Source organism: Alosa sapidissima, chromosome 11, assembly GCF_018492685.1.
Source record: "Alosa sapidissima isolate fAloSap1 chromosome 11, fAloSap1.pri, whole genome shotgun sequence".
Lineage (NCBI taxonomy): Eukaryota > Metazoa > Chordata > Actinopteri > Clupeiformes > Clupeidae > Alosa > Alosa sapidissima.
Genome location: NC_055967.1, coordinates 4,097,430 through 4,121,314, shown reverse-complemented (window position 1 = coordinate 4,121,314; position 23,885 = coordinate 4,097,430). Strand labels below are relative to the sequence as shown.

Genomic DNA, 23,885 nt, shown 5'->3' with positions numbered 1-23,885 from the left:
TATTTACTGTGCCCTCAAGTGATTTCTGTTCTCAACCCCAACCCCTACCCCAGTGTTGTAGCCTGTGGACTTTTTTGCACCTGAGCCAGGAGTGTTCAGCAAGGATGACTTGGGTCTGATGCTGTCTCTCAACTCCTGCTGCAGAGCCATCTGTGCTGAGGTAAGCAGTTGTTTGTTTGGACTTGTGCTGCCTGTGACTGGTGGGTCACGGTAGTGATTTGTGGATCATGGCTGTGCACAGTGTGTCTTGACACGTTAGTGACAACTGAGGCATGGTGTTGCAGCTGGGATGGAGAGCTGGCTTGGCTGCAGAGGCATCTCTGAACATGCTCTCCGAGGCCCATCCGCATGAGCTCTCTGGGTTAACTCCACGCTGCTTATTGCCTTCAGGTTGTCAAGGTTTTTCTTTTTACACTTTAGGCCTAATGTCAACGTTGCACTGAAGTTGAAATTGAAGGCTATCTGGGGAGTTTTTTTTGTATGATCTGACAACAGAGAAATAATAGCGCTGTAAAACTTGAAATCCAGATAGCAGGAAATGCATTCCACAGCATAAAAAAATCTAGTTTCATATTTATTTGGTCTTATTAGTAGTCATGTTTCAGAGCACCAAATCAGTCGCAGGCCATGCCAGACGCTCAGACTCAAAGCAGACCGCACACTGCTCTCTATTACTGAACAAGAGGTTGACAAAGGCACTGGGAACGCTGTTCATTAAGAATTGTACTTCACTCTTGAAACCAGTATAACATCGACTGTATCATCAACTGGTGCACATGGTCAGTGGTACTCCAAAATCCAGTAAGTCCATGATTTTAGTTCAAGACTATGGTCTGAAAACTGACTGACTTAGTATGTTTTAAACACACTACTGTCTACATAGTGTATGGTAATGGGTAATGACTACCTATGCTGAAGACTTACAAAGCCAACAGAAAGCTCAAGGTTAATTCTATAGACTATAGAATGAGTAGGACTTCAAATAAGTGCTACAAATACCATGACCTCTTGAATGGCAGGTCAACTCTGGTTACTGAGGTGTAAGGGAGCATCCCGTTTGCACTTAATTTAGTTGCACTCCCGAAGGGTCAGATGTGTACATGTTTGTCTGTGTGCAGGTAGTCAGTCATTCATAAGTTTGTGAGTGAGTGAGTGTTTTTGACAGTGTCGGGAGCCAAGTGGTCTCAGAGCTTGCTGGCGAGGTGTGGGTGTGTCAGAGGGCTGGTGGTGGCTGCTGCCGGGAAACCCCCGCCGAAGGCGGCGTTTAGGACCTGGTCCACGCTGCCGGCTGCCACGAAGTCCAGCTCCGCCCTGATGTGGGCAGGGATCTCTTCCAGGTCCTTCTCATTGCGCTTGGGAATGATGACCCGCTTCAGGCCCGCCCTGTGGGCGGCGAGCACTTTGTCTTTGATCCCGCCGACCTAGAGAAGGGAAGAGCACATTCATCATGAGGTAATGCGTGTCACCCGCCACACCCCAGAGTGAAGCCGTGGCGTGGCCTTGGAACGAGCCACATGTTATTTCCTAAGTGCAGAAAGACTGTCGCCTCATGGAAACATGCAGGAAGCATGTAGGATGCATAACATATGTCTTGCTAGACAAAATAGTTTCACTTCAAGGAAGTCTTGGACTTTGCCATCTTGTGTCCATCCAGTGCAAGTACATGTTGTAAGCATTACTAATTTAAGTGTGTGTGTGTGTGTGTGTGTGAGAGAGAGACAGAGGTATGTTTAAAGGGTCAAGGCTTTGCCTGTAAAGCGAGCTCACCGGTAGCACCAGGCCTCTGAGTGTGATCTCTCCAGTCATTGCCACGTCCGAGCGCACCAGTCGCCCACTCAAGAGCGACGCCAAGCACGTCACTATAGTCACACCAGCAGAGGGGCCATCTTTCAGGACGGCACCAGCAGGGAAATGCAGGTGGATGTCTGTTCCCTCCATGGGGTCTGGATGACCAGACACTGCAAAGAGTCACATGACACAAGTCAGTTCTTATCCGGAGTCAAGGTATTCCCTATGTATTAGTCATCAGACAGGTAAGGAATTAGTCACAGACAGTGAGTAGGTATATTTTAACAGTGACTGACTATAACTTAGCACTGACTCAGACTCGCGCTGTTACATCTTTGTGACCAGATATCGTGTATTTCTCAAAGATGTCCCCCATACGAGATTCCAAAAATAAAATCAGATTCCAAAAATAATTCAGTGGAAATGCATGGATTCCAGTTTCTTCCAGTAGCAGCAACTGGAATCCATGCATTTCCACGAATGGAATCTGATCCCTTATCATACCTGTTCATTCTTACTCGTCGCTCGACTTATCGTGACTAAATTCAAGATGGCTGCAAACGCTAAACTTCATGAAGATACTGTCTGTATAAATCGTCTTGTAAGTAAACTACCAGTGCTTTTTCAAAGTTCTCAAAGTCTCGTTTTAAATGTCAGGGCCCTCGGAAGTCTACCAATGAAGTGTGGAGATACATTGAGCCTCGTAAATGGTGTAAAACAGTGATTTATTTGCATGGCTAGCCCGATGCCGAAGCACCACCATTGAAAAAGCTGTTGGTAGCATCGGCTAACTAGCGCCAGATTGGAGTGCAGGGGACAAGCAGAGATGGGCTATGAGACATACGTTCACACTCGGTATCATGTTTCAACACACTTTAGGTCAATATCACACCGGAATTCTCCTTTAACAGAGAGACACGGTTGATTGCGCTAAAAAAAGAATAAATTTAATAAGAAATATTTATTATGAAATCTTATTTTTTAGAGCAGAAAAAATGTATGTGGACTCACTTTGTCACAGTATGAACTTAACTTGATCTAGCACCTGTTCACTAGGGGGCCTGTGCCACAGTACTCTTTTTACAGTTTAGCACTGACTCACTGTTGGTCAGCTGGTACAGTTTGGCATTGCTGCGCAGCCAGCTGATGGCAAGATGGGCCGACTCCTTCATCACGTCGCCCAGCTGTCCGGTCAGAGTCAGCTGCCCATCGCCCTCCATGCGGCTGGCCTCCACAAACATGATCTCCCCACCCAGAGGTGTCCAGGCCAGGCCAATGGCCACACCAGGCAGTGTCAGTCGCTCAGACACCTGGGAAAGCAAGCGGAGGGACAGACCTGTAAAACAAAGCTGAGCCCAAAAGACCCGCTCATCTTTCCATAAACCCTGCAGCAAGGCAACAGTCTGCATCGGCCGGGGCATGTTCCATCATCGATCCACTCTGACAGACTTTCATTGACATATAATCAATATGCATGGATGGTACACAAACGATAGCTGGGACTCAATGAGAGACCAATGGCAACTCAGCGGTGCAGATTTAAAATAGTGTGTTCGATATGTCTAATGCACAGCGTCAATCAGTAAACATAACACAATGAAGTGAACTGAAGGTCCCCCATACGAGCCCCTATCCCACACTGGCCATGTTTACAAGTTCCATATGGGGAGAGATTCTTCAGATTTGCTCTCCCTCCCAAATCCCCGGGGGCACGACAGGAATGCACAGATTCATGTCTCTTACAGCAGCACGGAGAACCATTACTCCAGCCAACAGCAGAACAGCATGGAGAAGAGAGGGTGGCTGATGAAAGGGGCTTCTAGTCGGAATCTAGTTTTAAGCAGGGGCCATTCCATTGCAAAAGTATATGGATAAATGACTGTATAAAAGTACAAGTATATATACTTTTTTGATCCCGTGAGGGAAATTTGGTCTCTGCATTTAACCCAATCGGTGAATTAGTGAAACACAAACAGCACACAGTGAACAAACAGTGAGGTGAAGCACACACTAATCCCGGCGCAGTGAGCTGCCTGCTACAACGGCGGCGCTCGGGGAGCAGTGAGGGGTTAGGTGCCTTGCTCAAGGGCACTTCAGCCGCGGCCCACTGGTCAGGGCTCGAACCGACAACCCTCCGGTTACAAGTCCAGAGTGCTGACTAGTGGGCCACAGCTGCCCATAAAATAAGTTCACAGAGAACTACCTCTGGCACCCAAACAGAATTTCAAAAACTGGTGGATCTGTCATATGTTGAACTGTTGTGGTTTTTAAAAGTTCTACTGAAACAGAGGGAATGTGATTATTTAGTCTAATGCAACAACTGGAGTAATACTGTATATCTGGCTCGAAAAAGGGTCCTCCAGAAAAATCCTAAAAATGAGTGGACAGATGCCAAGATAAACAGACAGGGCAAGACCTTAATTCTGCTATAAACCGCCATTACAAAACTATACTTTGGTATATTTTGTTCAGATACAACAGAGCACAATAATACAGTACAAATAAATCCATCTGTTCGTTCTCTGACCATTTCCAAGAAGGGTGGTGAGGTCAGTCTGTGAGTGGGCAGACAGGTAGCCTGTGAGCCGCCCTTACCTCCATCTCGAAGAGAGGGGGTCCCAGGATGTCTTTGAGGGCGATGGGGTCGATCAGGATGGGCATCTCGGGAGGGGCACTGAGGTCAGCAGACTCCCTTTGGGCCTCCTCTGCTCCAGCCTCCTTCTCGTCTGCTAAGAGACAAGGGCAAAGAGAGGAAAAGGACGTGAGTATGGTGGACAACACATTTATCCAACAGCAGGAAGAGACCCGGTGACATGACATTTCTGAATATGAAGACAAGTCTTTAGGAGGAGGGGGGGGGGGGGGGGGTTTATAAGCTGGGTATAAAGAATAGCAACAGAGTCTCTCTCTCTCTCTCTCTCTCATGTAAGTGTGTGTGTGTGTGTGTGCATGAGGAGCGCATGCCACCCTCATCCTGGGGCTGTTGCTGAGGGCCAGTCTGAAGTAAGCGGAGACCTGAAAGTGTGTGCTGTGCTGTGCTGTGCTGAACCCTTGCACTCCAGCATGTTATCACATTGCCAGCAGCACTGCCCAAGTGCCAATTGCTCACGTGAGCCTGACAGTCTGGCTGCTGATCACCCGACAAGAACAGACAGTCCCAGCCCTGCACACACACCAGTCGCTCTCACCCACACTTAGTGCATAAAAGTCTCGCAGAAAACACTCTCTCTCTCACACACACACACACACACAAGGAAAAGGCTAACATAAGCTAAATACTCTCTCTCACTCACTCACTCACTCACTCACTCACTCACACACACACACCACGACAGCGTCATCTCATGAGCATAGATAGGAAAAACAGTTATGAAATCTGCACATCAAAGCAGAGGGGGAAATGGCTCAGCTATATTGACTTCAATTATTCATCAGACAATAAATATTTAAGAAGATCATTTTGTTAAGTGATGTAATGTGTCCTTGAGAGCTCTGTGGAAGAGGGGAATGAGATGTGTGCTGAGGAGCAGGCAGGAGTGGAGAGGGGGGTGACACTAGAGAAAGAGAGAGAGAAAGAGAGAGAGAAAGAGGAGGGGAGATGCAAAGCAGAAAAGAATTGAGAGAGAGAGAGAGGAAAATAGAGATAAATATGCAAGAACAGTTGGAGGAAAAAAGGCACGTGCCTGACTGATCATGTGACTACTGCCATAAATGCCTCTTGAGCAGCTGGTGCACAAAGCAGGGGGTTGTCCTCTCTTTCTTTCTTCCTCCCTCCCTCCCTCCCTCTCCCTTTTTACTGCTCACTCTCTCTTTCGCTTTTAACACACGCACCTTCTCACTACGCTTTGTTCAGACTGCCAATAATGTCACCGTTACCTGGCAACAGGCAGGCAGAATAGGAACAAAGAACTGGGGGGCTGAACTAAGGAGCCTTCCCCACACGCTCTCTGCCCCCCTCCCTCTCCCCCTCTCTCCATCCCTCGTTCTCTCCCTTTCTCTTTCCCTGTGTGTCAACGGAGAGGTCAGAGAGAATAGTGTCACTCCAGGAGTCGTGTGCGGTGTGTGGTGTGTGTGTGTGTGTGTGTGTGTGTGCGTGCGTACTGCTCCCCCTCCACCTCGCCCTTCTCTCCCGGGTGACTGAGTTAACTGCGAGTGTGATTTCTCCTGTTACTCGAGAGCAGCTGCACCCACCAGGGAGGTGGAGATGTAGATGGGGAGGCTGAGGCGGAGGGGCTGATTTGGGCCACATTCATCCCCGCTGCCCCTTAATGGGGCCCCACAGTCCTGAGGGCTGACGGCCGGCCAGCGTGCGCGTGTGTGTGTGTGTGTGTGTGTGTGTGTGTGTGTGTGTGTGTGTGTGTGGTCCTGAATGTGAGGTTCTGCGTGTGAATGTTGTGACTGTGTGGTTGCTTGTGCCACATGTGAGGCTCTGTGTGTGTGTGTGTGTGTGTGTGTGTGTGTGTGTGTGAGATAGTGGAGTGATTGTGCAGAGGTCAGCAGTCTCTGAGCGCCAGGGAATGCCCATGCATCAGATTGTGGGCAGGAACACATTGTTTTTGGATCCAATGCTGGAGATCACCACTACACACACATATATGCAGCCAAACATGCACATGCGTTCACACACACACACACACACGCACCACGAGAGGAGGATTCTGCATATATCAAATCACATTCACCAAGATCACTTTACACACTAGAGAAAACACCCCGACACACCACACACATACACTCTCACACACTCACACGTGCCCAGTCACTCCCTCTGAGAACATGAGGAGGCTGTTTACTAATGTGTGTTTGCAGCTAAGCGCCTGTTGCACAATTATCCATGAACACAGTGTTCCCGTTATGACATCAGCAATGGGATACAGTCATACAAAAACCTTCCCAATTTTAATTAAAAACGCACGGTTCTAATTTAAATTATGTACAAAATCAGTCAATGAGTGTGTCTTGTGCATTAACTAAAGAGATCATGTGGGAGAATTGAACCCATTGGTAACACTTTATAATAACTACACACAATTCATCATTTATTAAGCCTTTGTTACTTATTAGTTAGTGGTTTGTTCATCATTAGTAATTTCTTGTTCATACATAGTTTATCATCAGTACAGCATTTGTTCACACAGTTATAAATAGTTTGTTCATAGTAAATAAGCCTATATCTAAAATATGTTTATACATTATTGTTAATACTTAATAAATGATGCAATAATATGTTTTTGATGAAGTAATATTTTCATTATTTAACAGTTGTTACATACATATGCACTAATGATTAGTTAGGGTGAGGATACATATTTTATAAAACACTTCCTAATACTATAATTAATAATTAACTCAGGAGTTACAAGTGGTTAGTTAATGATATTTTGTGAGCTCATCTAAAGTGAGGACGTTTTATGCCTTGACCGGGCTTTTTTACACTGTACTCACGGAATGGGCAGCTAGCGGTCGTGAGGAGATGATTGCTGAATGTGTCAAAACATTTTATGGGACTGCACCTTTACCACATAACTTTCAGTGTCCCCTCGGCGGGACGGTTATCCCCCTCCCCCATCTCCCCCCAACATTCTAAATCAATTGTATGCGCCATATTGCTATATAGCATAGTAATGTTATACACCATTTCAAAGCTTTGACTCTTGGGAATCCAAAAATGGCAATTTTTTTTAATGTACAATCTGCATAGTGCTTTACATTCTTAGATTAATCTTATTATGTCTCAATTAAATTTGATCCAAAATGCCCCCCTCCCCCCCTTCCGCTTTTGGTGCTACCCTGACTTCTGGCTGCAGTGTAGCTGCAGCACAATAAGTAGATGCAACATATTGGGTACTGAAATATTCACAAGAATCCATAGAAATTGAATCTTCATGTTGTGTTATCCAATATTAGTTGTACAGATGTATACTGTAGTCTATCTTATACACACTCATTGAACCAACAAAGTAAATGCAAAAATAGAGACATTTAAGTAATTATCATTAAGTAAGTAAGTAATCATTCCATATTTAGTGTAGTAATTCCATATCAGAACCCCTGAAGTATAATCCAAATACAAGCATGAAACCTCAAAGTGTTACCTTTCATTTCAGACCAGGATTATGCTTCTACACAAAGGGGTTTATGTGCAGTAAGCATTTGATTATCAGTATGCATTTTGGATAACAAAAAGTCCTATGGGGAGTGTCCATAGGCATTTTACAAAACGCATGGGCATACCTTGGCAAATAATAGTCTAAAGCACTCATATTTTCATTCTATATTGATCTACTTTTGCACACAACTTCACATGACCTGGTGCTAGGGCTCAGTTGTGTTTCTAAGGGATATCAAGAGACCTAGAGGGCTGAAATGTGGTCAGTTCAGAGATGCTTGTAATCCAGCAGAAAGAAAAAACTATATTCTAGCCTCTGTAACTCTTTGTGAGTACATCACACATTTATTTTGACTGTTTCCTACGAAAACTAGAGGTTCTCAGCTTTCTATAGAGGTCCAACATTTGATGGTAGGCCCCAGAAGAGGTGGGAACAATGCCCTTGTAAATAGGCACAGTGCAATTTCAGGCAAAAACTTGAAATTCTTTTTGAGAGTTATGCTGTTAATTAAAGCCCTTGATGGAGTAGTTGTGAAGGTAGATTTTGACATTTTTAGTTTGAGAATGAGGAATGACATGTGGATACAGTCCATGGCAGCATGCCTACCTCCAGGCTGGTCCTGTTGATGGTTGGAGCTCTCCTGCTTGGACATCTTGTGACCTTCGGCGACCTTGACGGCCACTGCTCGACAGATGGCCCCAATCTTTCTTTCCAGTGACCGCACGCCTGCCTCTCTTGTGTACCTAGAAAGAAAGAAAGAAAGAAAGAAAGAAAGACACATGTTACCATACTTAAACACATAATCATGTTTGGTGATAAATGCTGACAAACACTGTAATTTGATAGGTTGTATGATAATGTTAGGGCTCTAGGCCAGGCCAGGCCAGGCAAAACTAGGACAGTAAATGGTCCTCACTGAAGGCCCTCACTGACAAGGCGATCAGAGGAATCCTGCCCTGTGAGACACCGTTTCATCAGCTTCTTTCTCTCGCTTTCCACTGGGCTGTGCTGCCCCTATCTGTCTGTCTAGATGCAGGAGTATAGTGTGTGTGTGTGTGTGTGTGGGGGGGGGGGGGGGTTGTTGGAGGATGCACTGTGTGTGTGTGTGTGTGTGTGTGAGAGTGTGTGGGGGAGGGGTGTGCATGTTGGAGGAGGATGTAGTGTGTGTGTGTGTGTGTGTGTGTGTGTGCGCGTGTATGCGTTGCTTGTTAGAGGATGTACTTTATTATCTCCTGCATTATTAGTCTCTACCTCCTGGTCTCAAGTCTCACCCACTTTACTCACAGCTGAGCCCTCCCTTACTGCTCCAGGCTAGATCTGCTGCAGCAGGTGACCAAGTGTGTGTGTGTGTGTGAGTGACAGAGAGAGAGAGAGAGAGAGAGGGAGAGAGAGAGAGGAGTGGGTGACCTGTATTTGACTGTCTGGTTTTCATAATACCTCCACGATCCCATTGGTAGGTTAATGAGCCACTTCCACCTCCCATGGTCCATGGAGTGTGTATGTGTCTGTTTACCTCTTTATGAATGGGTGTATAGTAATAACCGGCCTGTGTGTGTGTGTGTGCGTGTGTGTACCTGCTGATGATGTCGTGTGTGGTGTGAGGTGGGATCTGGAGCTGTTGGGGTGTGAGGCCATGTTGCTCCAGCTGATGTGGGATCAGATGGCGGTGAGCAATCTCCACCTTCTCTTCCTGGGTGTAACCTGAGCTCCACACATGCACACACACGCACACACACAGAGCATATAGATTAGACACAGGGTCACACAAGAGACACACACATTCACACAGCCTTTTTAAGTCAACCACATGGTCAGGTTCCTATATCATCCATAATGACAGCCTAATGAAAGGCAACCCCAACATGTCACCAGAGCAGACTGGACACACAGTAGTCTATGAGCAGGCTTACAGCTCACATATCACGCCACACAGACAGACACAGATCATTGTCTTCAACAGTTAAACGCAAAAACCCAACCCACATCTGAGGCCGTTAACAGAGCAGTTGCCTGGCTATGCATCAATCATGTGCTGATCACTAGTGTATCAGCTGTATTGACTATCCATCCATCACTGGCACTTAATGCCATATCATGTGACCTCCCTGACCCCTGACCTTCCCAAATGCTGACCTGGCACCTGCAGGACCTCCATCCTGTCCAGCAGGGCGGGGGGGATGGTGGCTGTGGTGTTGGCGGTGGCGATGAAGAGAACTTGGGAGAGATCGAAGGCCACGTTAAGGTAGTGGTCAGTGAAGCTGTGGTTCTGCTCAGGATCCAGGACCTGTGTTCACACAAACACACACACAGATATTTCAATTCTGCTTAAGGTTGACAACCTGGTATCAGTTCACAGTGCACTGATGACCCCCCACCCCACCCCATTCAATTCAACTGTCTCTCACTGAGCGAACTGATACCCAGTTACCCAGTCAATGTTTCTATTCTCCTCTAGAGATAATTCCCTCCTGCTGGTTGTGTGTGTGTGAGTGAGTGAGTGAAAGAGAGAGAGATTGGAGGTTTTGGCCTAGCAGATCTGCAGAGGAGATGCTTGCCTCGCTCCCTGGCCACGCCTGATTACAAAACCTAAGCACATCAACAGATAAGAGGCTTAAAGCTGTCCAAACCACCACACACACACACACACACACACAGTTCACCTAAACACGAGAGTACACAAGTGTGCACTGAAGGTTTTGTACAGTAGTGGTCATGAGTGTGTGTGTGTGTGTGAGATCGAGAGAGTTAAAGCCTTGAGGTGTGTTAGAGGGAGCAAGATCTGGGTCATGGTCTGTGATGCCTTTTTGTTGGAATTATGCCTGCAGCCTGCTGTGATATCAGCAAAGGCATCACACTGCTGTAGGTCGGCATGCCATACACACAGGAACTTGCAGACTTCCCTGGACCACACACACATGCTGTAGGCACACACAGGTGTGTATATATATATATATATATATACACACACACACACATGCTGGAGTATGCTTAAAAAATTACATTATACATACTCACACCCAGTCTATGCTCTCTATGCCCAAATACACAGTTTATCTAAACACACACAAATCCAATCCAATCCCCAAAAACCAACTGTCACACAACTACACTGTTTCACTTTATGTTGCACCAATGAGCGCATGTGACTGTGTGTCTGTGTGAGTCTACGTATGCGTTTCATTGGGCGCATGATCCCCAATCCCTTCCCTCTCCCATAAGCGATTTGCAGGAAGCAGACCACTAAGGCTCCCAGTGGGTCGTGTCTCGTGTTAATTCCTCTGGGAGCCAACTGCAGCGCACGGTGCACACAGGGCAGCAGGTAGTGGCAGACCCGCGGGTCACGGGCACCGTTCCGTACAGACCATCCGTCCCGTCCCTCCAGTTACCCTCTTACCGGTGCTCCGCGGGCAAAGCGCTCCAGATGTTTCTGATGTTTCTCATCCCGCTGGTACATCCCACCACGTGTCTGCATGCGTGTTAGGAATCTGATCTCCAAACATTCACCCCTCCCTTCCTCATTCCCCTCTTTCTTGGCTGCCATAGAGCATAATGTCCCAATCTCTCTCTCTTCCTGGGTTATGCCCTCTCCTCGCTTCCTAAGAATCCGTCCACCGGCGTGTATGGGCCGGATGCTGTGACAGCATTTTCTTGCAAACTCGGCAAATCAGGTGCTTTTCAGCTCAAGTCTAGACCAGGAGGTAACTGGAACAAAGTGGAGAGGTGCCAGTCCAGTTCTCAGGTCAGTGATGAAGCCATCATGTATCCTGTTCCGTTCAGCAAGCCTGCGCTCGTCCCTCAATGCCCTCATTGTTTTTGAGATTAATGAGGAGTGACTGTACAGGTCTGCTTTGTGGACCTAGTCATTCCCACCTCCATACCATGCTCCTCTCCTGGGTACCTATCTTATTTGATGATGATTTTGTTTTTGATGGTAAATAGGCTTGGTTGTTGGTTGGCTGCTGTGGGAAATCCCCTACCTATAGCATAAGGAATTTAACACAGCTCCTGTGTATATCTGAAATTACTGGGGGCATGTAGGACTACTGGTTCTGTACTGGATCTTCAGGCTCTGTTTTAGGTCTATAACTGCCTCACCTGTTTGACCTGTTTGATGAAGTCTGACTGAGCTAATCAAATAGTGACTATTAGCATGTTCTAATCTACTGATTAGAGGTAGATCAAACAAACAAAACACACACACACTAGTGAAAGGTGTCACTATTGTGTGCAGGTGACTGGAGGTGGCTGCAGTTTCCTCTGACCTCCAGCAGGGCGGCGGCAGGGTCTCCCTGCAAGCTCTTGCCCAGCTTGTCCACCTCGTCCAGCAGGAAGACCGGATTGTTGACGCCAACAGACTTTAGGCCATTAATGATCCGTCCTGGCATGCTGCCCACATACGTGCGCCTGAGAGAGACAAATAGAGAATATGGAGGAATGAGAGAGAGGAAGAGAGAGTCAAATAATTGTGTTTTATATGTTTTTATGGCCTACAGTCATGCCGAGAGAGAGAGAGAGAGAGAGAGAGAGTGAGAGTGAAGTACAGAGAGGGCTTGGAGAGATACAGGGGGACAGTAGTAGGAGAGGAGCTGACGAGACGGCCGTTGGGGGAAGCTACTGTGGAGGAGCAAGGAACAGGCAGGAACAGGACGCTCCTGTGGAGTTACACAAGAGCAGCCCTGCGTCAGTCAAACACACGTGGGAGCGGGGGAGACACACACACACACACACACACTTGCTTACAGTCTCTCTCTCTCTGTCACTCACTCACTCACACACACACACACACACACACACACACCTGCTGCAGCAGATCTAGCCTGGGTGAGACTAGGGGACAAGGGGGCAGAGAGTAATAATGCAAGCAACGCACACACGCACCCCCCCCCCCCCCCCCCCCCCCCGCCTTACACACACACACACAATATCCTCCAACAAGCACCCCCCCCTCCTCTCTCTCTCTCACACACACACACACACACACACACACACACACACACACACACACACACACACGTGCACTTACATACTCGTGGGCATGAGGTAAGTCGATACAGGCAAACTTGGTTTGGAGATTAACATAATGAGAGACATGAGGACTTTGAACTCTCGCTGCAAACTACAGCATGACAAGTGCAATTCAATACCTTGAGCCTGTGGAGTATTTGCATGCGTGCAGACCCACCTTGCCCTGTTTAACTCTCCCTTCATTTGCACCCATAGTTCCCTCAGCTACACTAAGACGCGACGGTACATGACAGCCCAAAATGAACACATCACCAATGCCTGCAAGAGTAAGGGGAAGGGCTCTTTTATCTCCTGAATTCACAAAGATCTAATACATGTGGGTCTAGTCTTTGTGTGTGTGTGTGTGGGTGGGTGTGTATGTATGAGAGAGAGTGAGTGAGAAAGAGACTGTGTCTGTGTCTGTGTCTGTGTCTGTGTCTGTGTCTGTGTCTGTGTCTGTGTCTGTGTCTGTGTCTGTGTCTGTGTCTGTGTCTGTGTCTGTGTGTGTGTTCCAACAAGTAGGATCAGAGATCCTCCCTCGGACAGGCAGCTGAGGCAGATTCAGATGAAGTCAGGGCTGATGGTGTCAGATGTCATTTCAAGCTTGGAGCTCTCTGTGTGTGTGTGTGTGAGTGTGAGTGAGCGACTGGGGTAGGGAGGTGAACCTATTTCACAGATAGGAACTTGCCACAGCCTGCAGGGCTATGATGTCATCGACTTCGAATCGCCATAGTGACAGGAGATCAGAGGACCATCGAGGGTGACATCATGCAACCTGGCTCACCGCTCTGCCTTGAGAGGGAGGGGGAGTGTGTGTGTGTGTGTGTGTGTGTGTGTGTGTGTGTGTGTGGTGGGGATTCTCCTCTTGTTCCTGAGGGGGTTACGTCACTTCTTTGCCCCCAGACACACTACCAAACCACACTGTGTGTGTGTGTGTCTCACCTGCCCCACAGTCACACACTTCAGTAATTATCCCTGCACACATCCCCCCATCTGTCTGACACTGCCACACTCACGCTGTTTGTTTTCACTCTCCATGAATGTCACCTATGATAGTCAGCGGGCCTGTCAAAGCCAGCCTCCACCCCAATGACAAACCATGACTCTGCTCTTCTGTTCACGTTAAGGATGAGAGCCTACACTGCCATTCCACAAGGCTTAGAGAATGACTGATGATGATGACCGGTTGTGCGCCACGCATCAGGTAGAACTGGAATCAGATTTTTCTTACCATGACAATAGTGCAAAAGCACTCAGGATACGCGAAACAGACAAGTCACAGAATTATAAATAGAACTCTGTCATGGGACAGGTGTTAAGGGCTTGAGCAATCCATCATTAGGGTGATCTCCTCAAAGCTTTCCAAAGAGACACAGTTAGCAGTTCAGCTCAGGGCCCTGTGGCCCCTGGAGGAGCTCCAATTCAGAGGGTTAGCTGCAGCCATTTAGCATCTACCATCTTTAGAATGCAGTCACTAAAGTGCCCGCTTCCTTCCACATTTTTACAAACAATCACTGTCTGGTTGACACAAACGCTTGCTGTTTATGTGGATTGGTGGATGATGAGGGGTCAATTTCCTGCTGGGAGGATCAGCCAATCCACATGACCACAATAATGTGCCAGCTGATTACTACCTAATTGGCTTGTTTGTGGAAATGAAGGCAGAAGTGAGTTCATGTTGGACACTGACCGTTTCTCAAAGTCAAGGATGGGTCCTTCAAAGGCGCTCTTTCAAGGACGTTATGTCATCGAATCTCGCCAAGCACTGTTCCAATGTCAAGGGTGCTTTAAAATTCCATTGTGTGTTTTCCGTATGCTGAGAAGCCTTGCCTCGTCGAAGGATTCGACTCGGCAGGACTCGTTCTACCAAGCACGAATCCTTGACTTTGAGAAAAGCTTACTGAGATGGCAGCCTACTGAGTATACCTATAAGATTATACATAGGCAGAGCAAGATATTTCATCAGATCAAAATCCCCCTTTATGCAGACCAGAGGCATCGACTGTTCCATTCAAGTCTGGCCATAGCTCAGAATTTCACCACATAGGCTAAGATCTTGGTTCTATAGAGTTAGGAATGTGAATTTTGGGCATGTTTTCATGATCCTCAAACCCTGACCATTTCAGGTACATTTTTAGCATTTTTGAGCATTCCAATCTGGAGAAAATCCACCTTATCGACCTTTTCTGCTGGTGTTGGCAGGTTGCTACGTACGCTCATCGATACGTCAATGACACGGCCTCTTTATGCAGACAGGACTCGATCCCCATTTCGTGCCCATAGTTCGTCGTAGTTCATGTCTATCTTGCTCTGCCTATGTATAATCTTTGAGTATACTTGTGGCTGAATTAGCCTAGCCTAGCATTGCCCATTGAAGTGAATGGGGCCAGAATTTCCTCGCTCTCCCCACCCTGCTGCAGCTTAGCAGTGCTGCTCCCCCTACTGGCCACAACCACAGTCACACCCTTACCCATCACACCCACCTGTGGCCACGGATATCGGACTGGTCGCAGACACCCCCCAGGGCGATACGGTGGAACTCGCGGCCCAGCGTGCGGGCAATGGAGCGGCCCACGCTGGTCTTGCCCACACCGGGCGGCCCCACGAAGCACAGGATGGGCCCCTTGAGCGAGCTCTTGAGCTGCCGCACCGCCAAGTACTCCAGGACACGCCGCTTCAGCTTCTCCATGGCATAGTGGTCATTGTCCAGCAGCACCCGCGCCGCACGGATGTCCAGGCAGTCTGACACACACACACACACACACACACACAGAATTAAAACATAATCAAATCAACTGTTTTGAGCAATGTATTTTCAAGAGAGAAACCTGTAGACACTAGATCATGCTGACCATCATGAAATGAGATAGATGCTGTGACGGCCAGGCCTAGCTTCTCCAGGGCTCTGTAATCTGACACTAAAAAAAACAAGACTTCTGTAGAGACCAGTATCCCTGCCACGGATTCTAGTGTCTGTGCAAAGTACATCTAACCAGCTGTACTACATATAAAGCGGGACACAAATGAATCATCTTCAGTTCTAATTAGCATGCTATTAAGTAAACACATACAGCATGCAACACTCAAATACACAAACACAAAATCGTCAACTGACTTTTCTTCAGAGAACTATAAGCATTACATGCCTCATGTGCGAGTGTTTGAGGAAAAAAAAAAAACATGTACACCTAAACACACAGATGTGCACCTGTCCCATAAAACACCGCGATATTGGACACGGTGCAGCCTCCACCCGCCCAGATACTTCTGGAATGTCTATCTCTCAGGTTCTCACACATACTGGAGCACATTTCCCCCTTGGAGGAGTGTGGCTATGTGAAACACACACCGAGTTCAACTGCACTTACGAGAGCCTTAAATCTGGGTGAACACACACACACACACACACACACACACACCATCTGTTTAACAATTTTACTATGGTCACATACATCATTCCATTCATGTTTCAACTCTTCGAATTCTCCAAGTTTATAGATCTGCACCAAATCCCTAGCAGCCATCACAGCTCATAGTGTGATGCAGTGGTATTTCCCGTCACCAGAGGCTTCTGAACGAGAGTCCCAGCAGTAGTCAGGCGACAGCACAGGTGCCCAGCGAGAGGGCAAGACAACCCTGGATCATGATTACAGGCAGGTGCTAGTTACCTTCTGTTGTTGGCTATCTCATGACAAGCAGAGAAAGTCACTCATCATCATGCTGTTAAAGGGCTTAAGACTGCTCACTTTCACTTGTGCTTTTCTCTCTCCTTTTGGACTCATCTTGTGCTCTCAGTCTCTCAGGTGTGTTAAGATGTTATTTTATTTCACACACACACACACACATACACACACACACACTCTGAAGTACACTTGTCTAAAGTTATGTTCTTGCATGGTATTGAGTAATGGTAGCATTAAGTGCACATTTACGTGTGTGTGTGTGTTGTGTGTGTTCTATATTGTGTGTCACATCCAAAGACATATCCACGACAATTTCCAAAGAACTCACCACTGCTGGAAGTAAATCTATCTGTGTGACTGTGTGTGACTGTGTGACCGTGTGTGTGTGTGTGAAATAAAATAACATCTTAACACACCTGAGAGACAGAGAGCACAAGATGAGTGCTTTTGTGTGTGTGTGTTTGTGTGTAAGAGGGGGAGGGGTTAAGCAAATGAGGAAAGAAAGAATTTTCTCCATTTTAGGCTATATCGGCCTCAAGGCATGGTCTGTATTATGGAGGTTTAGTTCACATCAATATGTGGTTTCTGCTGCCCCCAACTGGCAATAAATGACATTGCAATGGGAAATGAGGTCCACAAAGTCTCAAATTGCCAGCACATTCTTACACAACAATGTCACACTATAGCTATTACAGCCCCCTTGTGGTGAGAGTTATGACAGTGCAGTTATATTTTAAGGCTGCCTTACTGGAAGTCAACCAATACAATCTATGCATACAATTTGAAACATGCATAAATCAACGTAAATTCAAATCCCTAAATACACACACACACACAGTTAAAGAAGTGAAAAAATAGAACAGTGTAAAATGCATTCCCTCCCACACACACACACACACACACTAACATGCCTATGATATAATGAGCTGGCTGTACCAGACCGTAACAAGTGTAACATATATTCCAGACAAACATATGCTTGCAGACCCAAAGTACAACGCCTCCTGTTTGCTCCTGGCTCAAAGGGCACTGTGCTCTACGTGCAGACTGTGTGTAAACATGATGGCTGGTTACCTGTGGTGCTCTTGCTCCAGGGAAGTTCCACCATCAGCTCCAGGTAGTTCCTGGTGAGAGCATACTCTGGCATGGACTGAGGCATCTTCTTCAGCCTGGGCAAGCGTCAGACAAAGAAGAAGATTACACCACTGCTGCAACATCAGACTACCAGAGACCCAAGCTGAAGAGTGGCACATGTGTTGTGCATGTTGACATACAGTATGCCCTGGTGTAGTGTTTAGAGATCTATATGACAGAACAATGCTATCTTCAGGGTTCCCACCCTTTTTCTTTGTCAACATTTCAAAACCTTTCCATGACTTCCCAATGTCCTTGGATTAAATTGACATGACTTTTCACTGCCTATAGTACATACAGTACATACATGTTTGGTTTTCATGAGCTGTTAGCCATAATCATCAAGATTAAAACAAAAAATGGCTTGAAATATTAAAGATCCACTTTTTGAGATAAATTAGGGGGGACCCACCTGTAATTGCTTACTTTATGTCACTATTATGAAAATTATGAAAATCCCCCCCCCCCCCATCGAGCGCATCAGCAATAGTTGAAACCCAAACTTTGCAGTGGAAATTTCAGTCCTGTTTCAGATAGAGTAGGGCCTATGCCCTATCTGAACGCAGTCTGTGACATAGCCTACGCTACCTCCTATCTATGTCCCTAGTATGACAAAATTAAATTTCATGACTTTTCCAAAACCTTCAATGAATTTACTGAATTCCATGACAATTCCATGACTTTTCCAAGCTTTCCATGACCATGGGAACCCTGTATCTTTTAATAGAGCCAGGGCAAGTTAAGAATAATGAAGCCATTAACTTGTCATATAGTCCTCTGATACAGTATGTGTCTGGTGAACATATTTGACTCCTACACAGTGTTGCTGCTGTTGCAGGATCCTGTGTATTCTCATTTGACAATTATGGATGTTTTGGTCCAAAGCCACTTACGGTATATGTAAGGGATAATGGACGACACGGTGGTCTGTTCACAGAAGTTAATGCACGGTCGAGGTTGTAAAACGGCCCTGACGCGAAGCGGAGGGCCGTTTAAACCTCGTAAGTGCATTAACTTGCAGGACAAACTGCCGTTACTAGTTCTAAATGGATGGTTGCTACAGCCAAAGGCCATTCTAGCGCTACGCTCTAGAATCTTTGGTTCTATCTCTCCCGTTGTCAAGCGGGCGTATCCCAAGATTCTGATGAACTTTAGCTTTGATACATCGCTATTTTACCTAGCCTGCTGTCATCCATCTAGCTAAAGACCACGTCCGTCATATGCTACAATGTTGCCATGTTCTGAACGTCTGCATTTTACAGCTTAGATGCAACGTGACAGTTCATTTGAATTTGAGTTCAGACCTTGAGTTTCATTTGAATTTGAGTTCAGACCTTGAGTTCAGACAGTTCATTTAAATTTGAGTTCAGACCTTGAATTTCCCCTGGGGATCAATAAAGTATCTGTCTATCTATCGATCTATCTATTTAAACTTCACAACGAGTTCGGCGAATTAATATACAAGTGTGATACGGCCCACAAAATGGATCTTCTTCATAGGTGTGCAAATAACATACGGTTAATGGTCGTTCTAAATTACGTAGCACAATGGGAAATTTAACCAAGCAGTGGAATAAAAACACTACATTAGTTTATATACTCTAAGTTGCTTTGCAATACATGCCATTATTACATGCAAAACCTTTCTTCCATTCTGGCTAGAATGCCTTACAATGTGGTTGCCAGGGCTTCTGAATTGTTACCATGTACAGGAACAAAATAATCTGTGGATGCTGTAAGCACTAGGCAGTGATGTAGCGGCAGCTATCTCAAATTTGTTGACAGATTAGAGATATTTTATTAGCCTGGCGCCACCTGTCTACGTACTTCCGCTCAATTACATTTCCCCACAGTACTTCTTACTGCGAAGTCAGAGAGTCTGGTATCCAGGCTAATATTTTATTCCTCTTCGCTCTCGAATATGCACATACTCGCATAAGAGTAAATAAATACAGCAATAGATGCACGCACACACACACACACACAGACACACACTCACATAAGAGTAAATAAATGCAGCAATAGACACACACACACACACACACACACACACACACACACACACACACACACACACACACACACACAGACAGAGAGAGAGAGCCAGGGGCCACTGACCTCTTGAGCTCCTTGACACACACACGTAGGGCTGGCTCTGGCATGCTGGCCCCTTTGACCTTCCTCTCCAGCAGAGTGATGTCATCTCCATCATCATCCTCTGCCTCCTCGTCCAGGGAAAACTGACGAATAGGAAACACTCCCCCCTTTCTTACTGAAAGCACCTGTTGGAGGAGAAACAGGAGCGTGTGATGGCGTGATGAGACACTGCATCAGGTGAGTGAGAGAGAGAAAGAAAGGAGAGACAGAGACAGGAGAGGAGGTAAAAGGAGTCAAGAGAAGAGACGTGGGTTGTAGGTGTAAAGCGGAAGCTGGAGACAAAAAGTTGTGTGTAGAATTCCTTGCTCCAGGGGGATTATGCCTGTAATTGGCCTCTTTAAGTTGCATTAGCTAAACAAGTCCACTAAATGCATAAATAATCAATAATAGATTAATAATTAGAATATTGGAAAAGTTATTTTTTTCCATAATTTATTTCAAAAAGTGAAACTTCCATATAATCTAGATTCATTACACATAATCTAAAATATTTCAAGTCCTTTTTAATTTTGATTATTCTAAACTTGATGATTACTATATTATATATCCTTTATTCTAATATTTTGAGATGCTGGATTTTTGACTCCCATGAGCTGTAAACGCTCGACGGTGTTTTAAGCCCCCAACGTCGTCTTCCAGGCAGCACTGCCACCTTCGACTTAAAGGCACAGGACCCTAACCCTAACCATAACCCATGCCTAAACCTAGAACCTTCCAGTCAGCGCTGCCTTGAAGACAACGTTGGGGGCTTAAAACACCAAGAAACGCTTCACTGTAACCACAGGTAATGTCAACCTGAGCTCTAATCAGCTATTTAAGTCAAAACACCGGCAATGGTTTCCTGAGCCTTTCTTCTCCCAATATGGGCAGGGCAATGGACTTTTCTCGCGATATTCTAATTTTCTGAGATGCACCTGTACCAGCTCACCTTGTCATCATCTGGTTTGGGCTTCCTGGTCTTCTGCAGAAGTTTCAGGCCCTCAATCTGCCTGGAGAGCAGAGGAAGAGTTTTCTTAAAGCGCTCCTCCAGGCTTACTGCGTCCAGCACCTGCAGACACACACACAAAAACACTTATGAGAGAGAGGCAAACACACACATACACACATGAATAGAAAAAGATCTGAAAAGAACTTCTGCAGATATGTACTATTGGGTTTCTGATAAACCATTGCTCACTGAAGGCCAGGTTTTTACCAGGTGTACACACACACACACACACACACACACACACACACACACACACACACACACACACTCTTCAAGCCCTACTTGCAGCTTCTCCTTGTTGGTGGTCCGGATCATAGAGGCCAATACATCTGGCAAGGTCTCTCTGGGCAGACTGTCCAACATTCTTCTCAACTTGGCAACCACAGGCACCGACATATCCAACATTCCAACCAACTACAAAGAGATCAGACTATCAGAGATCAGTCTATCCAAGCAATGAGACATCACATTAAAGGTGAATTCCGCTCTACATTCTGGGGGCATGTTCATGAGCCCCTATGTTTATGCCCCCAGAGTGCAGCGCTGTAGCTGCCTGGCAGCTATACCGACGGTACTGGAGAAATGGAGACCTAGGTGAAAAATCGATTTCCCCTTTAATATTAGTAGACACCATGCTGCTTCTCTTTATTAGGAAACCTTCTAAAGACAAGTGAGAGATGCCCACAAAATACACAACAAAAACACACCCTCACCAACCACCCCACCCCACCCCACACAACCACAACCACCACCTACCACCCACCTGCACAGCTGCCTGGTAGAATCTCTCCCCCAGCTCCCCTAGCTCTCCGTCGGGACTGTTGGTGAGCTGCTCCAGCTGGTCCAGTTGCACCACCTCGGCCAGGGGGAAGGGCCGCTCCTTGAGGAGCTGGGCCACGCGGAAGCGGCACAGGCCCGTGATCAGCAGTGTGTAATGGGGCTTGGGCCAGTTGCTGCCCACCACCTGCACCGCCAGCCCCGCCGTGCCAATGCTGGGGGATACAACACACACACACACACACACACACACACACACACACACACACACACACACACAGCTTTGGTCAGGGCAGGGGTCCAGTCAACACTCCTCATGTGTCAAACAACATGTAAAATAAAATGAGCTAGTTGTACAGACATTAATTCCTCATTTAATTAATCATCATGGTCCACCATGAAGCTGTTGTGTGTGGACCTGCAGCCTGTTAATCATGAGGTCTGAGCTCGGTCTATAGAGGAGGAGGACAGGAAGTTATATGAGCAAAGAGGAGGAACTGGTGACCTTAGGTGACTATTTACTACAACAATAAATACTATGATGCAGAGGAGACCTTAGGTAACAAATACAACAACAACTACACTACTACTAGAGGATAAGTGTGCAGAAGTTTACGTATTAGTCAAGTGTATTGAAGAAGATGGTGGTAGAATGAGACGGAGATTGAGTTAGAGGGAGAGAAGAAGTGTACATAAGTGCATGTTAGGTGTGTTGGATTGTTGGGGGTAGACCTACTCTTGAAAGAGTCTTCAAGAGCTTCTAGAAGATAAAGAGGGACCCCTGCTCTATGTAGCACAGTAGGTCGTACCACCAACGGGACAAATAGATAATCCCCTCTTATGCACTGGGCCATCTGGTTGTCACACAAGAGCCTGAGTGAAATAATTCTCAGCTAACATCTCAGACACCCCCCCAACCCCCTTGACTTCAAAGCATCGCTGTCTAGAATGCAATAGCGTTAGGCAAGGGTAAGGGTTAGGTTGAAGGTTATGTGCCTTGAAGTACACCGGGGGGGGGGTGTAGTGTGAAAATGCAGACAGGCCATCCCTTTTTCAGTAAAATGCCACTTTTCAACCAGTCTGTTTATAGTCTGTTTATTAGTGGATGACATTTCACTGCCCTCTTTATGGGTGATGATATAAGTTGTGCCTGACAGACCGGTTCAAAGTCCAAAGGATCAAAATAGGTTGCCTACTAGTTAGTACCGTAGTCGTTCAATGCATACCGCCATGAAAACGATTTGGTTTTTACAAATGTGGATTTTGTGCACCAACTGTCTCCAGGTATCATTGTCAAGCACAATGTTTATTAATTTATTAGTCAACGGCCTATACTGAAAAGTTAATTCACAAATCCATTTTGACGTTTCATGTGGGCCTAAGGTTTAATCACCCGTAACACGCAAAACAGAAGGTTGCAGAGGGTTAAAGCGGAGCTTCAAGGACCTTTGGTTAAAGTCCAGACAGCTCTGCGATTGTTCCAGAACTTGCCATGCTAACATGGGCTTTCTATTATTATGCAAATTATCCATCTCTTGCCTGATATATTTCTGATTACAAACACTCGACCAAATGATACACGGTTTGAAGGGACAGCATCGATAAGACCGTCTGTCATCGCATGGTAAACTCACATCGCGAATATGCGAGCAGACTGATCGCCAATTTGACAGTCGCCCTCCACCTTTCACAACGACAGACAAATGTGCAGAGTAACGTTAATGAAAGGGATGTCATCTTTTAGTGTAATTTGTTGTTGTTGATTGGTCTTAGATTAGCTAGCTGCTAACACAAATGGGAAGGAGTAGCACCTGTGCAGAGTGGGGAGCTCCTCTGGGTCGTGGTCGGGGTCTTTGGTGTTTGGGATAACTCCAATGATTGTACTTTTGAGCGAAGTCCCCTTCAAAAGTCTGCTCTTTACCAGTTGCATGTTTCTGGCTGTGTCTACGCTGATTCGCATCGTGGCGCCAGGTAATAGCACTCCTTCGTGGGTCAGCAGCAGAGGTAAACGACCAGGAATCTGGATACCACCGCTTGAAGACATTTTTGGCTATTTTTACTCGAAAACAATGTCCACCATGTATTTAACTAAGCTAGTTCTATGCGGACCTGTAATGTCTCCTGATATCAGGAGACCAGCTGAGCCAAATGAAAACACGGAACGAGAACTACGGCGCCTGTACTAGGACAAACTTCATATGGCGAGATGGACGCAAACGGGATCCCTGCAAACGCCACATAGAC

At 46.3% G+C, this 23,885-nt stretch overlaps 1 protein-coding gene across 4 annotated transcripts; it reads right to left on the bottom strand.

Annotated features, from left to right (window-relative positions):
• Positions 1 to 556: 556 nt before the first annotated feature.
• Positions 557 to 23,884, bottom strand: lonp2 (lon peptidase 2, peroxisomal). 4 transcript variants are annotated; one of them, XM_042108758.1, is made up of 15 exons: positions 23,453 to 23,877; positions 21,628 to 21,856; positions 21,147 to 21,278; positions 20,805 to 20,924; positions 19,838 to 20,004; positions 17,660 to 17,754; positions 15,386 to 15,644; positions 12,161 to 12,302; positions 10,032 to 10,182; positions 9,473 to 9,599; positions 8,505 to 8,641; positions 4,384 to 4,517; positions 2,891 to 3,098; positions 1,768 to 1,958; positions 557 to 1,421 (listed from the first exon to the last, which is right to left on the bottom strand). In XM_042108758.1, exons 1-15 carry the CDS (start codon positions 23,683 to 23,685, stop codon positions 1,185 to 1,187), a joined length of 2,562 nt encoding a protein of 853 aa, XP_041964692.1. In that variant the 5' UTR covers positions 23,686 to 23,877; the 3' UTR covers positions 557 to 1,184. The 4 variants fall into 4 exon arrangements, with proteins under 4 accessions (XP_041964692.1, XP_041964695.1, XP_041964693.1 ...); XM_042108761.1 differs by having other exon boundaries at positions 4,384 to 4,514; XM_042108759.1 differs by having other exon boundaries at positions 19,838 to 20,001.
• Position 23,885: the final 1 nt, after the last annotated feature.

Coding starts and splice junctions, on each gene's coding strand:
- lonp2 (XM_042108758.1), bottom strand. CDS start 23,685: ATGTCTTCAAGCGGTGGTATCCAGATTCCTGGTCGTTTACCTCTGCTG. Junction 20,005..20,804: donor CCAAACCAGATGATGACAAG/GTGAGCTGGTAC, acceptor TTTCTCCTCCAA/CAGGTGCTTTCAGTAAGAAA. Junction 15,645..17,659: donor CTGGAGCAAGAGCACCACAG/GTAACCAGCCAT, acceptor TGTGTGTGTCAG/ACTGCCTGGACATCCGTGCG.